At 41.9% G+C, this 25,096-nt stretch overlaps 1 protein-coding gene across 3 annotated transcripts in view; it reads right to left on the bottom strand.

Moving 5' to 3' along the window:
- slc4a7 (solute carrier family 4 member 7) overlaps nt 1–25,096 on the bottom strand; it is a 64,032-nt gene that overhangs the window by 13,666 nt on the left and 25,270 nt on the right. For all 3 annotated transcript variants that reach the window (XM_066691074.1, XM_066691075.1, XM_066691076.1), the window contains exons 2-10: nt 20,174–20,255; nt 13,848–13,991; nt 12,168–12,306; nt 10,326–10,486; nt 10,006–10,194; nt 5,264–5,382; nt 1,138–1,295; nt 685–772; nt 142–288 (exon numbers count right to left, since the gene is read on the bottom strand). In XM_066691074.1, the coding sequence (XP_066547171.1) occupies nt 142–288; nt 685–772; nt 1,138–1,295; nt 5,264–5,382; nt 10,006–10,194; nt 10,326–10,486; nt 12,168–12,306; nt 13,848–13,991; nt 20,174–20,255 (1,227 nt within the window). The remainder of the gene's footprint in view (nt 1–141; nt 289–684; nt 773–1,137; nt 1,296–5,263; nt 5,383–10,005; nt 10,195–10,325; nt 10,487–12,167; nt 12,307–13,847; nt 13,992–20,173; nt 20,256–25,096) is intronic.

Genomic DNA, 25,096 nt, shown 5'->3' with positions numbered 1-25,096 from the left:
CTTACTTACGTTTGACTTACAAAGCACCGTATTCACTCTTTCCTAAACCGGTATAGTATTTCCACCAAAACGCTACCAGTATTTGATCATATAACATGAGGTCACTGCCCTCGAATATTCCTGGCTCTTGTGAATCCTTACCTGGGAGGGGACACTCTTTGGGGGCTCAATTCGTATCGTAGGATCCCACTCTCCAGGAGGCAGAACTGTTACCTGGTCCAGAAACTCATCTATTCCAGACAGAATATCAATCCTGTCCTTTGCTTTATATGCAACATCGTGGAAAATCTGGAGGTAAAACAAAAAAAACACAAACAAAACCAATGGCTTCAGCGGCTGCATTTATTTAGTTGCAATTTGATGATGTGCTTCAATGTCATCTTTTGTTTCCTCAGATACAGTTTGTAATGCAGATCTTCAAAGTTGCATACTGCATACATGGTACTCATTTTGACATGTAACGCTATACTATAAATGTAAAACATCTTTTCATACAGACAACACATTCCTATATTTTGTATGTCTCAAGATGCACGCTTTATTTCCAAATCTATTTTGAATTGAGTTACAATGTAGACTTCTGATATTTTCTAACAAAAAGTATAACATATGCCGATATAAGACATGACTAGGAGGCCAAGAAGTCTAAGAATATCTTCCTTTCACTCTCTGAATAGGACTCACCTCATCAGTCATGAGAGTAGCAATGGATCTGCCAATTTCATGGTACTGTGGCCCCTTGCCAAATGGACCCAGTAAAAGAAATAAAAACCTGGCAACAAAAGAAAAGTGAGACAAACAAAATAAATAATTGTATTACGGGATCTAGTTTGCTGCAATGCATTTTCATGGCTGCACGTATGCAAGTCATGTGTTTACATTTGTACTAAACAACCTAACATGAATAAAGGTTGCTCCCACACTCATAAATGCAAGCAGTCTGCACAAATGTACACGGTTCAGATGATTAGCATAGTGCACACAAGGTGCACTGAGAAGGCAAGCTCACTACATCAATTCTTCAGTTTCTACCACATCCTCTCTGACTTCTAGACATGAAGGGAAAATAAAGCTGTTAAACGACCACTAGATGGTGTAAATACAATCGTGGCTGTAGCAGAATCCCAGTTGAGGTACCTAGTGGGGACGGGCACCTCCGTGAGGCCTGTGAGGAGCACTGCAGGGGCCAGCCTAATGAAGGCGATGATGGGCCGCTCCAGGAAGTCCACTTCCCCAATCAGTACATTGGAGGCCTCGGCGCCTGGAGGGATCTTCTTCATGAAGTTCATGTCGACCTGAGGATGGGAGAGGGCGCCGTTTATGACCAGACGGTAGCAGCAGTAGCAGCTCAACATTTCCGACACCTGGTGACATTCTCTGGCTGTGGTTTCTGCTCTGGAAGGCAGCAGGGCACTATATAATATATATATATATATATATATATATACACACACACTCACCTAAAGGATTATTAGGAACACCATACTAATACTGTGTTTGACCCCCTTTCGCCTTCAGAACTGCCTTAATTCTACGTGGCATTGATTCAACAAGGTGCTGAAAGCATTCTTTAGAAATGTTGGCCCATTGATAGGATAGCATCTTGCAGTTGATGGAGATTTGTGGGATGCACATCCAGGGCACGAAGCTCCCGTTCCACCACATCCCAAAGATGCTCTATTGGGTTGAGATCTGGTGACTGTGGGGGCCAGTTTAGTACAGTGAACTCATTGTCATGTTCAAGAAACCAATTTGAAATGATTCAACCTTTGTGACATGGTGCATTATCCTGCTGGAAGTAGCCATCAGAGGATGGGTACATGGTGGTCATAAAGGGATGGACATGGTCAGAAACAATGCTCAGGTAGGCCGTGGCATTTAAACGATGTCCAATTGGCACTAAGGTGCCTAAAGTGTGCCAAGAAAACATCCCCCACACCATTACACCACCACCACCAGCCTGCACAGTGGTAACAAGGCATGATGGATCCATGTTCTCATTCTGTTTACGCCAAATTCTGACTCTACCATCTGAATGTCTCAACAGAAATCGAGACTCATCAGACCAGGCAACATTTTTCCAGTCTTCAACTGTCCAATTTTGGTGAGCTTGTGCAAATTGTAGCCTCTTTTTCCTATTTGTAGTGGAGATGAGTGGTACCCGGTGGGGTCTTCTGCTGTTGTAGCCCATCCGCCTCAAGGTTGTACGTGTTGTGGCTTCACAAATGCTTTGCTGCATACCTCGGTTGTAACGAGTGGTTATTTCAGTCAAAGTTGCTCTTCTATCAGCTTGAATCAGTCGGCCCATTCTCCTCTGACCTCTAGCATCAACAAGGCATTTTCGCCCACAGGACTGCCGCATACTGGATGTTTTTCCCTTTTCACACCATTCTTTGTAAACCCTAGAAATGGTTGTGCGTGAAAATCCCAGTAACTGAGCAGATTGTGAAATACTCAGACCGGCCCGTCTGGCACCAACAACCATGCCACGCTCAAAATTGCTTAAATCACCTTTCTTTCCCATTCAGACATTCAGTTTGGAGTTCAGGAGATTGTCTTGACCAGGACCACACCCCTAAATGCATTGAAGCAACTGCCATGTGATTGGTTGGTTAGATAATTGCATTAATGAGAAATTGAACAGGTGTTCCTAATAATCCTTTAGGTGAGTGTGATATATATATATATATATATATATATATATAATAATAATGTTAAGAGATTCCCAATACATTTTATAATTCTCAAATTGGCAGGTGTCATCTACCCAGAGCTCCTGTGCTCTCCGTGTGTATGTATGCATGTGTACGTGTATATTATATATATATATATATATATATATATATATATATATATATATATATATATATATATATAAAATTTAACTTAAGAACATCCGTGCACTACAGCGTCTTCACTTCTATGAGGTTCTGGCCCAAATAAGCCAAAAATATATAAAGAAAATTAAACTTTGTAGCCGTACTCTCACTTATTAGTTATTTAGAACAGACTTTTATATTATTACAATTTCATTTTATTGAATAACTCACACTCACAACGCGTTTCGACACTGCTGTCTTCATCAGGTAGCCTAATAAGTGAGAGTGTGGCTACAAAGTTTAATTTTCTTTATATATTTTTGCCTTATTTGGGCCAGAACCTCATAGAAGTGAAGATGCTGTAGTGCATGGATGTTCTTAAGTTACACACACGGAGAGCACAGGAGCTCTGGGCAGATGGCACCTGCCAATTTGAGAATTATAAAATGTATTAGGAATCTCTTAACATTATTATTACATCTAGTAATGTGTAATCCAATTGTGTGACAACAGGAGGGAATATAATACAGTTTAAGCAAGGCAGCATAGTGCTATAAATTTAGGCTGGAGCTTTTTTTTTGGGGGGGGGGGCTCCCAGAATAGCAGAACTACACAGCAGGCTTTGGAAAGAGGAAGGCTGGTAGCTGCCAAGTGCTGGATCAAGGAGGTCTGAATCTCGGGCAGAGTGCATATTAAAATAATAAGGTTAATAATAAAAAAAAATATGAAACAAACAACCAGGAATTAAGGAACAGGTTTCATTAAAGAGTACAACCACAGAATTACATTACAGAACACAGAGTTATCACACCAGGATCAACAGGCACGGACATCACAGCTTTCCCCCCAGTTGGGGACAGAGTTCAACTAGAAATCTAACACTACAAACAAGTGTGATCGGAACCTGAAAACCAAAGTGGCAGAAAGGTTACACAATCCACCACACTGAACACCATACAGCACAAGAGATATGGAATAAAACGCAAATCGGTGGTAAATGAAGCCATACAGCTTAAGAAAAGGCAACTCCAGTTTGTGAATTATTCCATTCAAAAACAACCAATAAACACAAGGGATTTTTGACTTGGGGAGGCACGGAACAAACAGAGATGATTGGCACCAGTCAGGGACACCACGGACACGTTAGCATAGATGAAAACTTACTCCAAGCTTCTTGGGTCCCACACCAAGAGAACCACAACTACAGTGGAAGGAGTCGGACTCCTGTCCAGGTCGCGGAGTTACCCCCCGAGATGCCAAGCAAAACAAAGAGAGTAGGACACGGGCAAGCCTGTCAATCTGGCAGGTTATAAATAAATCTGTTGTTTTATCCTAGCATAAATACCATGACCTCCCCCTGCCCCCATTTCAGGTCCACAAACCCCCATTGCTTCTTTGCGATTATTCAATTACGTACATGACTTAAGAAAATCTCATGGCTCAAAGCTGTCCACAATAACTGGTATAAATTATACATTGGTTTCCTGGAGCTGCTATGTGCAGACGCTGGCATATTTGAAAGGAGACAGTCTTTTGAGGAACAGAGCAGTGTAGCCGTAGGGAGCAGCTCAGTTAAAACTGAAGCAGATGGGAGCATCGGATGGGGGAGGGCTTGGCAGTAACACCTTGTTCACCGTCTACATAAGGGGCAGAGCTCTATTTGGGATGGAGCAAGAGTAACAGGAGACCGCAAGAACCCTCCCCTCCCACTCCTGCTCCTTCTGTGGGGAAAGACTTTGATCAGGGCTACTGAAGGACGTTAAGGCAAGCTACTGACACCTGGGAGATGCCAGCTTGACATCTCTGCAGGCAGCTGCTGACCTTAAATGAAGTCTTAGGACCCAAAGAAGGTAACTTCTGCAAAGGGAAACTCCCCCTTTACATGCCACTGTTGTGTTAACACTCCCTCGCTACACAAAAATACATATGTTGGCCTGGAGTAAACCTATACATGACATGCTTTGCAACAATATGCATAGATTAGAGTACAAGAAAACACGTTAGCTCAAATTGGTGACTCATAACAGTATATTTTAGGAGTCAAAGCCGATTAATCATCTTTCAAGCCTCTGCAATGTTTTTTGACTCCCATTAACCATTAAATAAATAATGTAGGTGGATTCGGTTTACTTTTCTTCCTGTATCTTGTCCTCAGCAGAGAGCTGTTATGTGGAACATGAAGAGATCTAGAGTCAATGAGAGCTGAGGGACAAGTGATATTTGCCCTTGGCTGTAAGCTGCTGCTAGTGGGAGCGTCACAAGTACTCCACTTCATACGAGGACAAAGTCAGATCAGAGGGACACATAATGTGGTGCACAGTACACAGCTCCAGACAGCCTGCCAGATACCCATACTGCGGTAAGTCCCAGGGGCAGCCAAATGCTGCCAGGGGCCTTGCAGTGCCACAAAGCTGGAGCCAGTGGCAGGGAAGAGTATGCCGTACCTTGCTGAAGTCCACAGTGCTGTTCTCTCGGCTGCTGCCACCCCCGCCGTTGGCCTTGTGCTCGGGGCCTTTGGTGTGCTCCAGGTTTCCCGGGGCCGACTGTGGAGATGCCAGCATGCCTGTGAGGGGAAAGGACAGGGCAGAGGGTTGAGAAGATAAGAAGGGCTGCTATGATCGCACGCTCTGCTTTCAAGGATCTGAACAGACATGGACGGAAAAGCTGCCAGGGTTTCCGTCCTCTGGAAGAGCCGTGACTCCACATGCATCGGTGATATGCTGTAAGGACATGAGCATGGCATGCTGGAATATTATAATGGTAATACTATTATTAGATTATCATTAATACTACTGGAATTATAAATAATTTCATCTTAAAAAATGTAAATCAGTAGGTCCCACTTTTGCTCATTTAATTATACTTCCTAAAGTACAACAGTTCAAATTCATTGAGAGGCCAATGTATACAAATTGGTGCATTGCAAATCATGACTACATTAACATGTGACAGATGAGCCTAGAGTGTTCAGCCTGAACTGCAAGTGCATTGCCAAAGGACCCGAGTGCTGCTGAAGTCTTCCAGTAAACATGTAAACCAAATCAATGAGTTCACAGATAGAACCTGGAAAAAGAAAAAGGGTGAGAATTTCAAGGATGCATAAAGAGAAGATAAGAAATAAAAAAATCAATGCAAATTGTGACTGGTTTAACATGCAACTCAATGCTCCAGCTCGTGTGTGATGGAGCCTGACTAAAAATAAAATCGCAAAGGTAAGTTATTCCATAATTTGAGTGGCACTGAAATAGCTTCCACTACAGAGGTCCAGAAGATGATGTCATCACAACAGTGGCATCGCAGACATTCCAACTCATGCCATTCGGTGCTCTATGCTTAAGAGAAGACTGCAAACTTTGAACTAGGTTTTGTGAAGGCTAGCAAGGAATATACTTGAATTCAAGCTTTTCCAAAATTCAGTTAAGACTCCTTGACAAACAGAAACGCATGTTAAACACTCCAGCTGTAACCTAAAGAGTAGACGGGTCAAACACAATTGAAGCACACATGCAGAGGAGCAAACATTTTAAAGCCACAAAATCAAACTAATTTGGGCTCAGGTCGTGGTGTGTAACGCACTTAAACTGTACAGAAGCAGTCATTCATTTCTTCTCTGCAATCCTGTTAAAGAAGATCCTTAAGGAAACATTTCCTCTAAGTTTTAAAAGAAGAGTGTAACATGTACATGCATTGTATAATGAAGGTAATCTCAATTTGTATGTGAACAGCTTCCCTTTTACATAACTTCACACTTTAATTACTTTAGAAATGCATTGAAGAAAACAACAAAGCATAAGTAAAACTCTTTGGTGGAACTGGAGAGGAGCTTTTTTGGTTTTTGTCCCTCCTCCCACCCCCCCAGACTAATGTAAGGTTAGCAGACAGCTGAGTGTAACTTGTCTAGGCTTGAAAGGTTCACTACAGGCTGATCAGCTTAGTGAAAAATAGCACTCTGTGTAGTGCCAGCTTTTTAGACAGGAACCTGCCCTATCACGTACTCAAAGCCCTCTCTAGGAAAGGCACAAAGAGCAAACTGAGCAATCAGATGCTACCACTGACCCATCACAATAAAAGTGCATATGCTCTTCAATTGCAGATTGCATCAGAGCTGTCTCGGATCTTCTGACAGAATCAGAACTCCACACTGAGAGTTCCATCATTGGGTTGCTAAGCAGCCAAAGGTATCGCATGAACAACAGCATTCTTGGAGGGATGCGGAGTAGAGCAGAGGCACTGAAACCAGACCAGGAGAAACGGGACCTTTCCGTTGGCCTTCAAGCTGTTGCGACAACAAGCGCTTGGACTGTATCCCACGAGATGTTCTTTCACAGAAAATCGGTCTGCTTGCAATGCATGCTTTCAAGCACCTAATCGGTCCTTTACATTGGTGAAAAAATGCCCAAGATATTAGTTTCTTCACTACTTTATATTTAAAGAAAACGTGACCAAGAACAAAGGCTTCGTATTTCACAGAAGAAGGAAATAATGTTAGATTTGCACCCATTCAATTGTTAAAATGCTGAATTGCTCACAAAGACCTGTTTACCAAACACTGATTCAGGGAAATATCACACAGAATAGCACTTTGTTTGTCTTTAGTTAAACCATCATATGAAATTCCCATGACCTCAGTTTCAATTGATAGCAAACGCGATACTTGCCAAAAAGAGCAAAGTCATTTGGCTTGAACAGGTGAAGTGAGGCAAAGTAAAGCAGTACAGATCTGTACAAAATCCTACTGCATGTCTAATCTGTTTATTTAGCAAAACAATATTATATTATAATGCAAGTAATAATGCTGTATACCAAAAGGCATTGATGCATCTAATTTTGCAGTTGTGGTTTTGTGGGGTTACTAAAACAGGCAATACCTTAATTAGTACAGAATGCATGTTACTGGAAATTGGCCCCATCTAAAATCAATGTATTTTACAATGGACAAGGCTAGGGGGACATACGCCATATTGGATCAGGTCTATTGCAGAGTTAGTGCAGTAATCTCATCTAACAAGTTCATGACTTCCAATGTTTACAGGTCATCTTAAGCGGAACATGGATTGAAAGCCCTCCAAGACACCCTTCTTGAGAAACACTGTAGCACCAAATCAATGTCAAGTTAATACGGGACTGTGCTAGAGAATGGATTATAAAAGTATGTAAACTAGTTAAAACCAATCACCTAGTCCAGACAGATGAGGAGGGGTTCTAAGCCAGTTAAGAATACCTTATTCTAGCCTGCAGTTGGTTAAAGATTTCAAATGTACATATTGAATTTTCATCAAGAGAAGTAGAAACAAATGAAGCAATAATACGTCATAATGAGAACTGCAAGCTCGTCCTTAAACTCAAACACTGCGATACATACTGGAGGGTCCTGGTAGTCAAATCTAATGCACACAGGGCAGACGCCCAGGGCAGAGTGACGATCTGGCAGGTGGGTGTCTGGTGGAGGCATGCACAGAGCCCCTGAGGAACTCAAACTCACTGGAGGAAAAAGTCACACACAGGTGCAACTGGCCACATGCTGACGTGCTAGTGTCCCTATCAAGCCATGACTCACACTGGCAGGCTACAGAGCAAGGCCCTGGGGCCCAGATATTTGCCTTCGTGTGGCGGCGCTGGGCGATCTGCCTCCTCCTCCAGGTGCTCCGGGCGCGGGGGCTCGTCGTCATCTGGGGGGTGCACCACGACCTCGGGAATGTCTTCGCCGGCAGGGCCCGTGACCAGCAGCTCTGGGACCTGGAGCTGGGGGGGGCAGCTCGTGGACCTCAAGGTCAGGGGGGGCGAGCGCTCGGGCCCTGGGGTGGAGGGCGGCGTGTTTTGAGGGGAGGGCTGAGGGGTGGTGGCACGGGAGGCGAAAGGGCTGGCGCCGGGCAGGAGGTAATTTAACAGGATGGACACGCGCGAGTCTCGCCTCAGAGACTGGCTGGAGGCGGAGATGCCCAATCGGAGGAGGGAAAGGTGGGAAGCAGATAGGCCCTCCCCTGCCAGAGGGAATAGGAAAGACAAAGAAGGGGATAGAGAGAGAAGGGAGGAGGTAGGAAGAGAAGGGGGAGGGAGAAAGGAGGAGACAGATAATGGGGATAAAATATAAACAAAATAACAATGTTTTTGGGACATTTCTGAGCATGCGGGAGTCAGTGAAGTAAAGAGAAGCGCAGGCAGTGGGACAGGGCTGGGAGGTATGGCATGTGGCACAAGACTGAACACCACACGAGACAAACAGGTGAAAAGAAGAGGTGGTTGGGGTGGGGGTGGTCAGTGTTTGGGGAGGTGTCCACACAGGCCAATCCGCTTGTCCACAAACAATAAACAACCAACCACACACCATGAACCACAGCACAAGTTGTTCCTTTTGAGTGATAAGCAGTGACAGCATCAACCAATGGCGCCAGAACAGAAGCTCACGTCTGTACAGAAGGGTTAGTGAATACAGTGTCAGTACTACAGAAACCTGTAACCGTCTTGTTCTGCACTCCTGAGGTGCCGAGCAACACGGTCTACTTAAGAGTGACGTTTACTTCCGGTGACGAGTCTGGTTGTGCGCGTTGCTTGCAGCAATTTAAAAAGCCACTAACTTTGCTTCGACACTATTTCCAGGGTTTAAAAAACAAACAAAAAAAAATCAACAAACTGAAAAAACGGATGAGAAATACTACATAGCTGGATAATATAAACCTGTGAAAGGATCATATCGATTTAATTCAGATCAGAAAATGTACCTAGGTTTAGTTGACAAAACAAATTTTAATAATTCAAATTCATGTTTCGTATACAGGAATTTCTTCCTATATATGGCCAGACAGGCTTAAACTTTAACCACAGTATGATCGTCTCTTTGAAACAATGTGACCTGGAAAATAAACTGCAATAAAGTGTATCTGCCCTACAAACCTTTGTGTTGCACTTAAAAGGATGGTCATTTATTCATGCATCAAACACAGCACTCATGCATCACGTACAGATATAAAAATCAGCCCACTGGTCCAGCGCTGCAATAAACAACTGCAAGGTGTTAAAACCACTGAACAGCGACACTGGATGCCAAAACACAATACAAATACCTCGACTATTTTGTTTGGCTTTACCCTTGCACATGTCTGCGTTGGTTTCGAGGAGACCGCTTTGTTACAGTTAGGAGTGAGGAGGGTGGGCAACATACAAATTCAACCACAGCAAAAGAGCTCACCGTTTTTCTCAAGCAAGTGAGGGTCAGAATGTTTCTTGCCTATGTCTGCAAAGGAGCGCACCAGCGGGATGCGGTTACTGAGCTTCTTCTCGTTCTGGTGGTGGTGTCTCTTTAGCACTGCCTCGCGCACCTTCTCCCTCAAAGACTCATCCAGCTGGCCCGACGCGATCATGTTGTCTATGATCATGTCTGTGGGCATGAAGGCACAGAATAAGAAAAAATATTAATGAGCATTTCAGAAAGATGAATTCTGATCATGTAAAATAAATACAAGAGACTTCTAAAGATGGCTCCCGGACCCCTGTTGCGGACGTGCTCACCTGCGATTTCCTCAATCGTGTTGGCTCGCATGTCCAGCATGACCGTGCCGTTGAGTATGCAGCTCCTCAGCTCAAACAGGCTGTGCAGAGAGAGCGTCGCCACGTACGGCTTGCTCCACCGCTCGCCTCCGTCTTCCACGTCCTCCTCGAATTTCAGCCACCTACACATGGCACAGAGGGGTGGAGACGCTGCTTATATTGCTTAACAAGGTGCGATTCTCAGCTTTCAAACGTCTTTACTTATTAAAAGTACAAATGGACGTCCTCTCGATTTTAAATGCTGGATCCTCAGAGCAGTGGGGGGTGCTCTGCTTCCTGAATGGAATCACAAGTTATTTTATTTATATTTTAATAACTCCAAGAGGTGTTACTCAGGGGTAGAGCAGCACCTGTTACAACCACAAAGACAGTTTTTCACACTCGATTACAGACTGAAGATATTTGGATTGTGAATGCAAGGTAATACAGTGAGGGAAAAAAGTAGTTGATCCCCTGCTGATTTTGTACGTTTGCCCACTGACAAAGAAATGATCAGTCTATAGTTTTAATGGTAGGTGTATTTTAACAGTGAGAGACAGAATAACAACAAAACAATCCAGAAAAACGCATTTCAAAAAAGTTATACATTGATTTGCATGTTAATGAGGGAAATAAGTATTTGACCCCTTCGACTTAGTACTTGGTGGCAAAACCCTAGTTGGCAATCACAGAGGTCAGACGTTTCTTGTAGTTGGCCACCAGGTTTGCACACATCTCAGGAGGGATTTTGTCCCACTCCTCTTTGCAGATCCTCTCCAAGTCATTAAGGTTTCGAGGCTGACGTTTGGCAACTCGAACCTTCAGTTCCCTCCACAGATTTTCTGTGGGATTAAGGTCTGGAGACTGGCTAGGCCACTCCAGCACCTTAATGTGCTTCTTCTTGAGCCACTCCTTTGTTGCCTTGGCTGCGTGTTTTGGGTCATTGTCATGCTGGAATACCCACCCACGACCCATTTTCAATGCCCTGGCTGAGGGAAGGAGGTTCTCACCCAAGATTTGACGGTACATGGCCCCGTCCATCGTCCCCTTAGCAGAAAAACACCCCCAAAGCATAATGTTTCCACCTCCATGTTTGACGGTGGGGATGGTGTTCTTGGGGTCATTCCTCCTCCTCCAAACACGGCGAGTTGAGTTGATGCCAAAGAGCTCGATTTTGGTCTCATCTGACCACAACACTTTCACCCAGTTCTCCTCTGAATCATTCAGATGTTCACTGGCAAACTTCAGATGGGCCTGTACATGTGCTTTCTTGAGCAGGGGGACCTTGCGAGTGCTGCAGGATTTCAGTCCTTCATGGCGTAGTGTGTTACCAATTGTTTTCTTGGCGACTATGGTCCCAGCTGCCTTGAGATCATTAACAAGATCCTCCCGTGTAGTCCTGGGCTGATTCCTCACTGTTCTCATGATCATTGAAACTCCACGAGGTGAGATCTTGCATGGAGCCCCAGACCGAGGGAGACTGACAGTTATTTTGTATTTCTTCCATTTGCGAATAATCGCACCAACTGATGTCACCTTCTCACCAAGCTGCTTGGCGGTGGTCTTGTAGCCCATTACAGCCTTGTGTAGGTCTACAATCTTGTCCCTGACATCCTTGGACAGCTCTTTGGTCTTGGCCATGGTGGAGAGTTTGGAATCTGATTGATTGATTGCTTCTGTGGACAGGTGTCTTTTATACACGTAACGAGCTGAGATTAGGAGCACTCCAGGATTAGGAGCATTTCAATGTCAGCATTGACATTGGTGGGGAACAAAAATAAAATCAAAAAAACAATAAATAAGCAAAACACAGCACTGACTGACCTGGCCGTCTCCTTCCACTCGTAGGCATGGCCGTCTCGGAAGGACAGCTCATCCATCTCGGTGAAGAGGTCATGGGGAATGTGTTCTTCGTCATCATCCTCTGTTCCCAGGATGAACTGCACACGTTGGGATGGGGTGTCTGGGGGAGGTTTCAGGTGTTTATTAGAGACGTACATTTTTTTTTTTTTTTAAGAACACCCTCACAAGGGGAAAAATACAAATGAAGCAAAATCAAACAAGTTAAAATTTTATTTAATCATAATAAAAACTATATTTTTGATTATGCTTTCTAAACAAAACATTACAGTTCGTGGGAACAAGCTGAAGAGACGCAGGCATTTTGCACATTTAGAAGTAGCCGAGTTGCCTTAGCCTGCAGTCTGTAATCTTATAACTAAAACTACTACCAAGGAGGCTTCGCCAAAAGCAGAGGAATGTGTAACCAGATCGCTATAAACACAGAAGCCCTATACAGCCAAGAGGAGGGTATGAGCAGGTCCAGTGTGGACAGAAAGGAATCCAGAAGACGGGGACGAAAAGGATGTCGGCAGTTTAAGTTTCCAAGATCCTTTCTTCTGAGAAAACCAGAATAAAATCAAACCCTCATATAGTTTGAACTTTTCCGAATGGAAGAGCTTTCTATTTGAAGGAGTCACGTATTACCATGAAAGTGTTGCACTGATTTACATCCCTCAATTATTGCAAAAGAACAGGGCCTATCACCAGGGCAACCACATAATTTTACTAGAATTCAATGGAAACCACTTTATGCTTTAAGTTATTTTTAAACTACACTAGCAACAGTTTAGTTTTCGATAACCAAAAAAAAGGGTTTCACTCACACTTTGGATTTGAACAAACATTATGAAATCATGCCTTAACTGATTACAGTAACAAAAAGTATGGAACAACTACATGCCACAGCGAGACAGTGGAGCAGAAAGACTGTATCATTACATGACTGGCTACCCAGTGATGTAACAATGTCACAATGAGGCTGCGGAACAAAAATAAGTAGTTATCCATTTAGATTTGAGCTTCTGTGGTACAATACAAGCACTTAACATTGACAAACACTGGTTAAATCAAATTAAACGTATCCAATGTTTAAAATGCTATTTTTTATGTAATATGCAAAATGAACAGCCAAGGACAGAATAAAAATGAAGAAATGTCTGCACAACCAGACTCTCAAAGGCAGCCAGATGACCCCATCTAAATGCACATAGTTTTAAGCAAGCATTGTCTTCCCATCATGTATTCAAATTGAACAGTTTCTAACCATACGGTGGTGCCAAAGATTGCTTAAACAAATGCAAAATCAACGCCATTACATATCAGGCAGATTAAGGTGGGATCGATATGGTACAGACTGTCATATGAGTGTCAATCAAACCAGGCTGAAAGTATTCCCAGTCAGACCATCTTAAAAATAAAGAAAGAACAAAAAACATCTTCATTATATCTGGATTTGAAGCCAATTTCGGCAGCATTGGGACATGGAATTTTATGTAATCCTCTCAATAGTTTTAAAAGATTACCACTCCTGATAAAGCGATTTTCCCCTTTAACTCCAGCCTTCAACTCTACATTCAGACATAACAATAGATGTGAGTGAAATGAAACAATCGCAATTAAAGGCCTAGAACGGGAGTGTAAGGAGTTGGCTTAAGGTCGTACCGTATGTAGGGGACTCCCGGCCATCCTCACGGTCAGAGCCACGGTCTTTCCTCCTGCGGTGGTGCCGGTGCCCGCGGTGTCGGTGTCTGCGCCGACTCTGCCGGCCCAGGGGAACGTGGACTCCGATGTACACCGCCCTGTGGCCTGCGGAGAGGGGAGAGAGGAGAGTCAGAGGGTGGGTAAAATCTTGAACTGTCCTTGGCGAGAACAATCTGTGGTCGTTTCCCAAACTTGGTCAATTTAACGCATCATTCTTTGGCCACTGCAGTCAGAAACATTAAAAAGTTAGTTTAGGTCCATGTAAAAAAAAAAAAAAAAAATTTACACACACTCAATGTGGACTTTGCTTTTCACTGGGATTTGATGCCATCATTAAATTAAATTAATGTATTAGACTTGGACTGGAAGCAGTGAAGGGTTAAAAAGGTTTTTGCTAGAAGTACAACTGATTGTGGAACTGAAAACATAAACCCACGTCTCAGTATGGTGATGGAGGAACTGGAGAAGATTGCACAACACCTGAATCTACCTGAATAACTCATGTTAAATTGGTTATTGGAGTGGGATCCTTATTTTTTGTTTATGTAATTAATTAATTTTAAGTAAGTTGCTGTTGCTGAAAAAAGCACTGTGGGGAAAAGAAAATCTGCTTCTGTAATTTCATCATTGGTTTGAAGTTGCAAAACCATGACATCTAAACCACTTCTTGTATTTGAAATTACAGAGACACAGAGGTTCAGCCGAGGTCGTGGTTCCAATTCATGGCACAGTGAGATGTTTACACTCTGTCCAAGCTTGAACAATCCCAGGAACACAGCATTACAGCCCAAACAAAGGGTGTATACCAGCGGCTCAAGACCTCTTTGGGTTGCTGGATGACAGCAGCCTCAGAGGGCATGGGAAATGGGCGGGGGCTGCCAATCAGACACCCACATCCACACCGATTACACAATCCCACAACCGCAGTGTGCTGCCAACTGCTCGTCATCTTCACTGCACGGACAGCTGACACTTCTAATCTCCAACAACCCCTCTGACAAACACCAGCCTCCACATCCTTCGAGATTCCCTCCAAATAGTTCTTCCAACTGCATGCATGACATCAGCTGTGACTGAATAGGAAAAACACGGCCAGGCTAGAATTACTTTATACTCTCACCACCAGGTTCAGGAACATTGCTACTCCACAAAAACACACTCTTTTGAGAAGGTTTTGGTGGCTTAAGTACTTAGACAGGAACGCATCCAAACCGCGAATATACTGCAGTTAAAAGGGAGCGATGCTCTAGTAAACCTAAAAAAAATGAACGCTGTGCGATAAGAAAATAAATGTTCAAAACTTCTTGTTACGTCTGTTTTTGACTATTGAAGAGGTGCACAGAAAAATTTAAAAGAATTAGGCCCAAGACAAGAGGGTAGACCATTGTGAATCAAGAACGTAAACCAGGGACAACATACAGCCCAGTTCAATGTGGCTTTCTAAGCAGTCCGGTCAAGAATAACTGCAGCAGGTCCAATAAAGCAGATGGCCTGCTCCGCTTTGATCTCGATAAGCCTCCTTTACATTAGTTTATCTACAGGCCCTTCAGACAGAGGCTGGCGCGAGCATGTGACTCACAGCTCCCAAGCGACTCGGTTCTGAATAATTCACGCTGTCTGTACCCACCTCTGCTTTAACAGCCATCCCTACAACCTATAAATAGGATGTTCAGTGGTTTGTTAGGAATTTGGTAAAGAACCACTATTCCGCTCTTGCTAATTGGTCAAGTATAAAACACCACAAAAATAAAATCAATAAAGAGCTGACAAATCTTAACAGCCAATAGGAGTACCATAAAAGTAATTTACTGGTTACATTGCACATAACCTATCCAGAGTATGTAAGGTTAAAAAAATATATATTAAGGAGCTTGCAAATGATTCAGTAAGTACTGTAATAGTATACTGATCCATACTGTAACAGCTTATAAAAGGGCTTATGGTGAAAATATTACACAAGATTACTCAAAACTCTGAGGCACATTAAAACAGGCAGGAATTCTTGTAAGAAGGTTATATGATTTCATATTGCTACCAGAACCCCACATAAGCTCTTTAAATCTGATTGGTACTGATGCAATATTCAAGAGGCTTTGCTGTACGTTATGAACTCAGATTCCTTCCCCATAGAGCCTAGAGTGGATGGTGGGCATGGAACAGTCAAGTCATCACCCAGCTGGACAATTCTTCAGCAATACAATTCAACAGTCCCTGGGGGGAGCATAAGCGACTACATGAGTGCACTGGTTCAGACAAACTAGTTTATATTTTCAGAAGATAATGCTGCTCCCTTCTTTTTTAGGACATGACCAGAGAAGGAGAACAGCTCCTCACAAGGCACTGTTGAGGCAGGTGTTGGCATGTATTTTTGTGCAAGATTTAGACACCGTACACCACCTTGACAATCTCTTTGAACATTAGCATGTTTGGCTTTTAGGCATTAACTCAAACTTGATGAGCTTTATAGCTTACTGAAAATCACCTTCACATATCTTTGTTGTTGTCCGTTGAACCATGCGAAAAGGTTTTAAAATGGAAAAAGACGTTAATTAAATCCACCTTTCTTCTCCATCTTGCTTGTATCTGTTGTTCAGCTACGGGTGCACAGAACGCTCAAAACAGAGAAATGCGATTAATTGTTTAAAAAAAATATTAACGCGTTACTAGTTTTAAATGAATAACATGCGTTAACACCAACAGCCATAGTTTAAATAAATACATATACAGTGGGGGATGTCTGCACTTTAGAGGGTTTGTTGCATTATATATTATGGGATTTATTAATAATAAAATGTCCAACGGGAAGATGACTGTAATTGTTAAGTTTTCCACACATTACGATTTATCACTTGAATGGAAGTTTATAACCATTTATCAGTGGAAAACAATGAGTGTATACTTCTCTTTCAAGACTTGATTTGAAAGGGTTGTGATTATGGCTATGGTCTATGTAAAGGTGTAGAAATTTTCGTTAAGGTTTGATGATTAATATATATTTTCCACCCAGCTGACAAGTATAATACTATTTTTTTATAGAACCTGTATTTTAATGGATGGTTTAGCTGGGGAATCTTATGGAGACAAGGCTATGGAAGACCTCAGTTTGAGAAATCTGGTGGTGGCACAAGCTAGACCTTCATCCAGACATACTGTAGATGTTACAAAATTGTAGGACAATTTCGTGGAGGGCCATAAACCTTGAATTCCCTTTGGAACAACAATGACAATAAAGGAAAAACGGCTCAGTTTTGACACTGGGCCAGATAATTTCAATGGGTGTGGGGGGGAATGAACTCAGCATCTTGCTAGGGAGCGCTAAATTGACTATTATGAAGTCCTGATTTACAGATAACAATGAAAACAGCCATAAGCAATTTAGAAACTCTGTACTGTATTGTTCAAGAGAAGTACGCCTTTCCTGCCTCAGTTAAAGTTTTACTGCCAGAACTGCAGAGAGAAATACATTAAAAAAAAAAACATGCATGGTATTTGTCAGACTGCCGAAAGGATAATTACAGGTCATTTAATTCTCATGAAAGCACCAGAGTGCCAAGAATGAGGTGCAAAGAGCTGTACACTGCTGGCCACAAGCACGCTTTCGATGAATTACAGGAGACTGTAAGATTTCAGTAAAAGCATGCAATTGTAACTTTTGCTTGAAATGCATTGAACGCTTATAACTCCTGTATTGAACTGTTTGTCCTCTCTTGCCAATACCTTTAAATTATTCTACTAATCCTTCATACTGCCATCCTTACCCTTTGACTACACTGGCGTCCAGACGGTTTTGATTATCCAGCTCTGTCAATTTCACTGAACGGGAGCATGGCAATCCTGCTAGGCTGAAGTAATTAAGACGTACATTACCAGAGCAGCTGACCCAGTTTAGACGCCTGCTTTCCAAGCGAGTGTGTGTGACTTGCCATTACTGCTTAGCTGAGCAGACAGCTCGGCAGGTAGCGCCCACTTGTAACAAGATTAGCACCCTGACTGGGAAATCTTTAAAGCCATCATCTGTACCCTGGTAGCAGCATGCAGACAGGCTCTCCAGAAGGCCAGAGCTGAAGTAAAGACATCTTAAATATTATGAAATTTGTGCCTGCCACAGTTTGCTTGAATAGATAAACCCCTTGCCTTCCAAACAGGTTCAGTACTTTACTACTCCACTCTGAGATTACACAAACACGTATTCTTAGACTCAATGGCACATTACACTGTAAGGGTTAGCATCACTGGAGAGACGTGTGCTGGTTAGCAGAGATTGTAGCTGAGTTGATGCTGGAAAAATCAGGATTGCACATAGCTGCAGGGACTTAATGAATCATGAATCTATAATGAATCACTGGCAGTTCAGTGAATTCAATTGCAGAGTAGGGCAGCAGGAGCCCCCTTGGTTTACAAATGTGTCAAACCTAGAACTTTCTTCTCTGGTGTTTATTTACATGAAGAATCCCTGGTCTACCTAATCACCCACAATGCCCTGCAACAAAGCCTGGGACTTTCTCCTGAAACAAGTATACAAAGGTTGTTTAACTGCGGAATCTTACTCTTCCGAAAGATTAATTGTACTATAAATGAGTTGAGGCTGCCCACATGGAAGGGGCTGTTGTATAATGCAGTAAATGCAAATAAAATGGAGAGCACTATGTTAAAGGATTGTTAGAGGCCAAGTCACAAGGGGGAGTTAGCATACAGGGAGGCAGTGTTACTGTCCAGATCAGCCTTACATCCAGGCATACACGTCACCACGTTACAGCGTTCAAATAGCCTCCTATCTGTTCACATCTCTTTGCTGGGTGGGTTTTAATCACAAAAGGAACAATATGTCACAGTACTCAAAGACCAAAGAATTAACTACAGCCAGAACTTCAGCATCTTTCAGCAATGACTTCTTCACCACTGAAAGCATTAGTGCCTCTCGGATTTGGCATCAAAGTCATCGCGTTTTAAGAAAGCTTTTGGTCAGACATTGAAACCCTGAGCTATAAAACAGCGTACTGCAGGACTACAAACTGGTTTGCTGTAAATGGTTGGCCAGCAACAGCCATCGGTTGAGGTGGACTACATGATTAATAGTCATTTTAATGAGATGGGGGGCATTCATTTGTCAAATTAATTAGTTAATTACAAAAGGGAAAGCTGTAACTATGTAGGGATAGTCAGCGACTAATCCGCGGTAATACTATTACAGATGGGAGGGTTGATCCTGACATAAAAGCGCTCGATTATTTGGCTATATTTCAAGTAAAGTGAGCTCTGTGTGGTGTCTTGACACTCGCTCCGTAAGGTTGCACGGGCCTCTGCCAGCGAAGATTAGTTCAGCTGAAGCAACCTCCAACAATACGCCATGTGTCCTGCACCACTATCATCCATTCCAAGGGCTTTGTCTTCTTACAGTACTTTAACTCTTGTTGTCTGGACAAAAAAAAGCAAGTAGCAATAAAAACTCAATGACAGGAAGTGTTACTCCACTTCTCTGTGACAATACAGGACAGGGTAGGGTACCAAAGTTCGCTCAAAACTCTATTAGAAATTCGCTTTGTACCCGAAGAGGTTTGTTATTTCAGGATTACTTAGTTTTTTCTCCCCATTTGTGAAGGGTCAAATTTAAAGTAAACAAAACAACCACCATGGATTGTTTCCATATTAGGTCTCAACTGTAATTTTACTCCTCCAATAAATACATATTTACTGTTGAGGGAGGTTTGGGTAGGGCTTTCTACTTAAAAACAATGAGGTGATAAAGTGGTTATTAAGAGACAGGCAGTGCATAGAGTATCAAGTATTCATACATCTGTTTTTTTTTGTATTGTACCAAGATACCAGAAGGCCCAGGAATTCCTAGGTGGTGAAGCATAGAAAAGCAAAAACACACAACACAAGAATAAACCCATTAGCACAGAGTGGATTCTGCACAATTCATCCAGCAATGTAAAACAGACAAGAAAATGGTAATTGTCACTTTGCAAAATTCCTTTAAACTTCCAGGTTTCACCAAACTGAAGAATCATCTGAAGAACCAAACTATTTTTCCTGAAGGAAGTGAGCGAGTTATTTATTGAAGTTGTTTTTGTGCAACAGTATATGGCTTCCAGATTTGGTGGTGCATGTTGTTTGTTCTCATTGGCCGATGTCCCAAAAGACCATCATTCACAGCACTTTCCCAGACTGGAGTGGTTCATTTTACTCTGAAGTCAGTTTAAGTTTCCCCTTGTCAAACCCTTCCTTCACCTGGGGAAGCTTTGTCCTTCAGTTTTGTCCAATAAAAAATTAAAAGTTAGACTTACTTTCTAATTCTTCTTTCTCAAAGTTCGTGTGGATTGTGGAGCTGGTTTTGCCAAGATCCACAACAGCCTCTTCGTCATTACCCTACAAAAAGACAAACAGAATAATATTTTTAAAAAGCATAAAGCTAGAGACGGTATGCGCATAGAACAAAACACCATAAACTGTACAGTAAATATAAAGCATTGGCCAGAAAAAAATGTGAATAGATGGTCTCAATTTTAACACCAGTAAACATATGAGAGTGTATGCACTGGCATAAATGGAATTAAACTGATCAGACTAAGACAAACAAACAAATACATAAATAATAAAAACTGTCTGGAGATACAAGCCAAGAATCCAAGTCATCGTGCACTTAACTTCCCCTGACCTACATACACTGGAGGAATAAAGTACCTCCAAATCCCCCCTAAGACATGGAAAGTGACAATAGTCTGTCTCACTGGCATGGTGACATTTTTCTCAGAGAAGATAAATGCCATTCCTCTCACATTCTTGGAGCAGCAAAAGCCTCACATGCAGCTAAACGTACAGAGCCAGCGATTGATTTGTGGCCCTGGGGAAGTTTAAGACCTAGAGCTTAAATTGAGAATATCTTGCAACAGATAATAGGAATAAATGCATTCTAAAGATTCATATTCACCCCCTCACACACACATTTTCGATCGGTTGCTAAAGCCTTTTCCCAATTTCTTCCAAATGGAAATGGAGTGGAGAGGACTGGTCCCTGCGTGTGAAATGCAACGAGGGAATAATCTGCTCTGTCCTGACGCATACCAGACTCTCTCTCGACTCATTCTCACGGTCTATTAAATCATTCTCAAGTACTGCTCTGTAGCCGTTTACTTCAGTAAATGCCCGTATTTTCTTCCACAAAGCACTTGTTTGCCCCAGCAATCCTGTATTAGGGATTAATGGCTGAATGGAGAATTGTACATTTTTTATTGTAAGCGGGTTTATTTTTCTTCTTAAAGGGATTATCAATTTCTCATTACAGGTATAAAATACAGCTTACAAACGCCAGCATGAACTCAGAGCATGCTCAAAAGGTTCAACTTTAATTTCAGGGAAAAATTATGAAAAAAAAAACTAAGCAAAATAAACTATACCACCTACACATCAGTTTAGGTAACATTTTTAAGTTCAATTGAATGTTGATTTCCTGTAAAAGAAAAGCAACGTCCAAGCTTTGCGTTTATTTTTCTCAAGGACGCCAGCTGGAGGCTCGTACAGTACTACACAACCTAATTGGACTGCTGGAGAAAAGTACTTCCTACTGCTCCTTTCTAAAAACCTCTGTCTTTCCACATCCATCATGAATGCATCTGGCTCTCAGTTTTGTGAACTAAATCAAAGTGCGTAACTTTGGGAAACTTGGAATTTTAACACACTAAACCCTGCAGTTAATCCCTCCCACATGTTTGCAGCCCGTTTCCAATAATATGAAACAACTATTGTGAAACAGGCCTAAAATCGAACACCTCCTGTGGTCAAGTGGTATGGTTTCAATAGGATATCCCAGTTATACTCGTATATTGTCTAAATACAACCAAAAGTATAACGGATAACTTGACAAACAGTTTCAAAAACAAGTCTTTGTGTTATGTTATGATGGAGTAATGATGATGATGTAATAGAGCACCAGTCAGGAGACTACTGACCAGATCATAAATCAGTGGAAATGGCAAGTACCACTACCTTTTAATGCATCAAATTCTTTGTATTTCTTTAAAAGAAACAAAAAGTGAGTTTCCAAACAACGCAATTGCACAAAGTGCCTGCTTTATCTCCTACAAAACGACACCCTTTTCCAAGAAACTTAAAAATATACTGTAGCTGATGCGGTTTGAGCGTCATGTCAGGCCAGCGGATTTACCCTGGAATGCAGAAAATGGAGTCTTGCCTTCCTTTGTGTGACAATGATGCACACGAGGGGAAATGCATTCCATGGAACAAGTTCAAGAAAGGATTATTCGAAACCACACCATTAAGCATGAATCAGAGGACCATTCTGTTCTGGGCAACTCTGCTGGCCTCTATAGTAAAGTGTGTATACATGTTGAACATACTGTTGCCACAATGCATTTACAGACAAGATTAATAACTTGAACTTTCCCTGTTTGGTTAACCTAGTGATTCAGCGGATCAAAAAGTCTATAATCTAATGCAACCCTAAAAGCATGTTTTCACACAGGTGTAGACAAACAGATTACATGTAGTATACACAGTGCAATAAACTAATGTTATAGGGAGCCTGGACTGTCGATTTTATAAACTACACAGTTCTCTCTCTGGCCTGTTTCAATGATTTGCCACAATGCATTTCTCACTAGCTTTTCAACACACTGTATTTAACACATCACAGATGCACAGAACATTCAGTCCTTGTTGGGTCAAAGCCAGTTACACTCTGTATGCTTTGCTTTCTTCATAGCTGCCAGGGCACCAAAATATAAGGAAAACAACTGCCAACGCAAAATGCAAGCTGGTGAGAAAATAAAATCAAGTCTGTGGTAAACTCGTACTTACTATACAAGTGAAAATGATTTGTCATTGAGAGAGTGGCTTCCCTGCCTGCAAGTAAATAACCTGACAAAACACCAGGTTTCAGAAACAAGCATCACATTTAATGCCAGCAGTAGAACTCAAATCCATTTTCTTTTTGTCAACCCTGAGGTACTAAATTAAAGTATGTCAGATGGAAAAAAATATAATTTAGAAATATGGAAACTTCCGGATGTAAAAGGAGTTCCAAAAACTGGAGTGGAAGGGGTGATCATCCATTGTGTCTGTATATGTGCATGCACAGATCAAGAAGGTAGACTTTTTAATATAAACCCCCTGGAGAGAAATCTATAATTAGAGTAATAACTGCTTTAGCACCTCCATCAAGGGGTCACGTACTGGTTGAAAAACAGGGCTGCATACAAGATGAGAAGAATTTGTTCTAACAAATGCATGAAAGGGCCTAGTTAAAAGGAGAGTTAAAGAGCCTTAATGTCTAGGAACACCTTGCTTTCAACTGAACAATGATCAAGATCTGTATTGTAATTCCAGATCACTGTGTGGGTTTATTTACAGAATGGACTATGTCTGAGAATCTTAATTTCATATATAATAATTTAACAAAGCGATATTCTTTCACTTTAATGTATAGCACGTCGAAGGCACCCTCAGCTCAATAAAGTTTGTTAGAGGACACAGAGAGGAAAATCGGTGAAGTAAACAATTGAACTATATATTTCTTCCAAAACTAAATCTACACAGCTATGAGTATCATTACTCCACCCTCTCCGCAAACCCACACCCCTGACAGACATTCATCCTCTTTGACAAATGGACTGCACCTCCACTAACCCTAATTTAGGTGGCCTTGAGGATTAGTGCCCACGAAAAAAGAAGACGAAACCGTTTCCATTGCATAAATACAGAAGTGGGTGCTGCCGTGCCAGCGAGGTTAAAGGCAGCTCCCTGTTGCTACAGTAATTAAAGCAAACACTTCAATCCTGCAGTCATGGCTGCTGGAAAGATCTGCTGCAGCCTGGCATACAGTAGGTGGTTCATTTGACAGCTTTTCTATAATCCCTGGGAGGAATACATGTACTCTAGCTGTGATCCTCCAAGGTCACAATGCCTTTTACTGGTTCAATTCATACGGTGTTCGGCTGTAAATATATAGAGTGTGTCTGTGAGAGATGAGTTGCTGTAAAATCCAATTTTATATTCACAGATTAAATCACCCTTTTTTTTTTTGCAGTGAAGTTAAAAAGGGAGAAAGTGCACATTATTTGTGCTGACAAACATCAATTCAGTCTGAATACGGAATATTAATCATTGCTTCCAACTAATTAGTCTGTCCCAATAATTTGGAATTAACAAGCATAACAAGATTGATTATCAGTTCTGAGTGACTCTCTGCTTTGTTTCCTTCTTGGACATTTTATTCCCCAATGGCACTACAGTACAATTAGAAATGCTCAGACATTATTCTTCATCTTTACCTGGGTTGCGTTCAAAAGCAGCAGCTAACGGTTGAACAATTTCTTGTTGAAATCAGCACCTATTAACCAAAACCTCCTTGCTATCTGCATTGAACATGGCAACGATGTAATGGCAACTTGAATAAATATGCAAATCAATTAAAAATGAAATCAGAAATGTACTATTAAGATAAAATTAGTTAAGAGAACTTCAAATGGCGTGAGCTCAGTACATTCCAAAGGTCTGTGAACCTCTGATAATTTCTTATCCAATTTGCTGTTTCAATAAGATCCCATGATGATAGTTAATTTTCCCACAGTAACATATAGCATTGTGTTAGCTGACCTCCGACTCAACTGCAGAACGTTGCTCTGGAAACACATGATGGGGAGCAAGCACGTAGAAGCCAGCCTTGTGCCCAGATCCACACAGCCTCTCTCTCATTAACACAACACAGACACCAGAGACGTGCTCAGGGCCTCTCAGACTCCCGAGGAGCGGAGTTTGGCTACGCTGCACTGTAATTAAAGACGAGCAGAGCTCAAAGTAGAGGGTTTCAACAGTTTCAACAGTTCTAACTGACACAAGTTTGTGGGGTGGTGGCAAGAGGCAAAAAATAAATCTGGGTTTTATTCTTTCATAATTTATCTGAAATATATAAATAAACAGCCCCTTATGTGTTATAAACCTGCTAATACCTAGCTTTAAATTGGTCTAAACTTATCTGCTCTGCTTCACATAATAATAATACCTACAATGATGATAATCCAATAAGGATAAAATAAAAATAAATGGTTCCCACAACCAGAGCATATGGGAACACACTCACTCCCACCCATTTTAAAAGGTTATTTTAACTGCTGGTGATGTAATGTAACAGAGAAGGGGACCCTATTTTGGGTGCTTCCTTCGCTCTTCCTCAACTAGGATCACATCCCACT

This window comes from Amia ocellicauda, chromosome 18 (assembly GCF_036373705.1).
Source record: "Amia ocellicauda isolate fAmiCal2 chromosome 18, fAmiCal2.hap1, whole genome shotgun sequence".
Taxonomy (NCBI): Eukaryota; Metazoa; Chordata; class Actinopteri; order Amiiformes; family Amiidae; genus Amia; species Amia ocellicauda.
The sequence above is the reverse complement of the archived record's forward strand: the minus strand, read 5'-3'. Positions and strand labels throughout refer to the sequence as shown.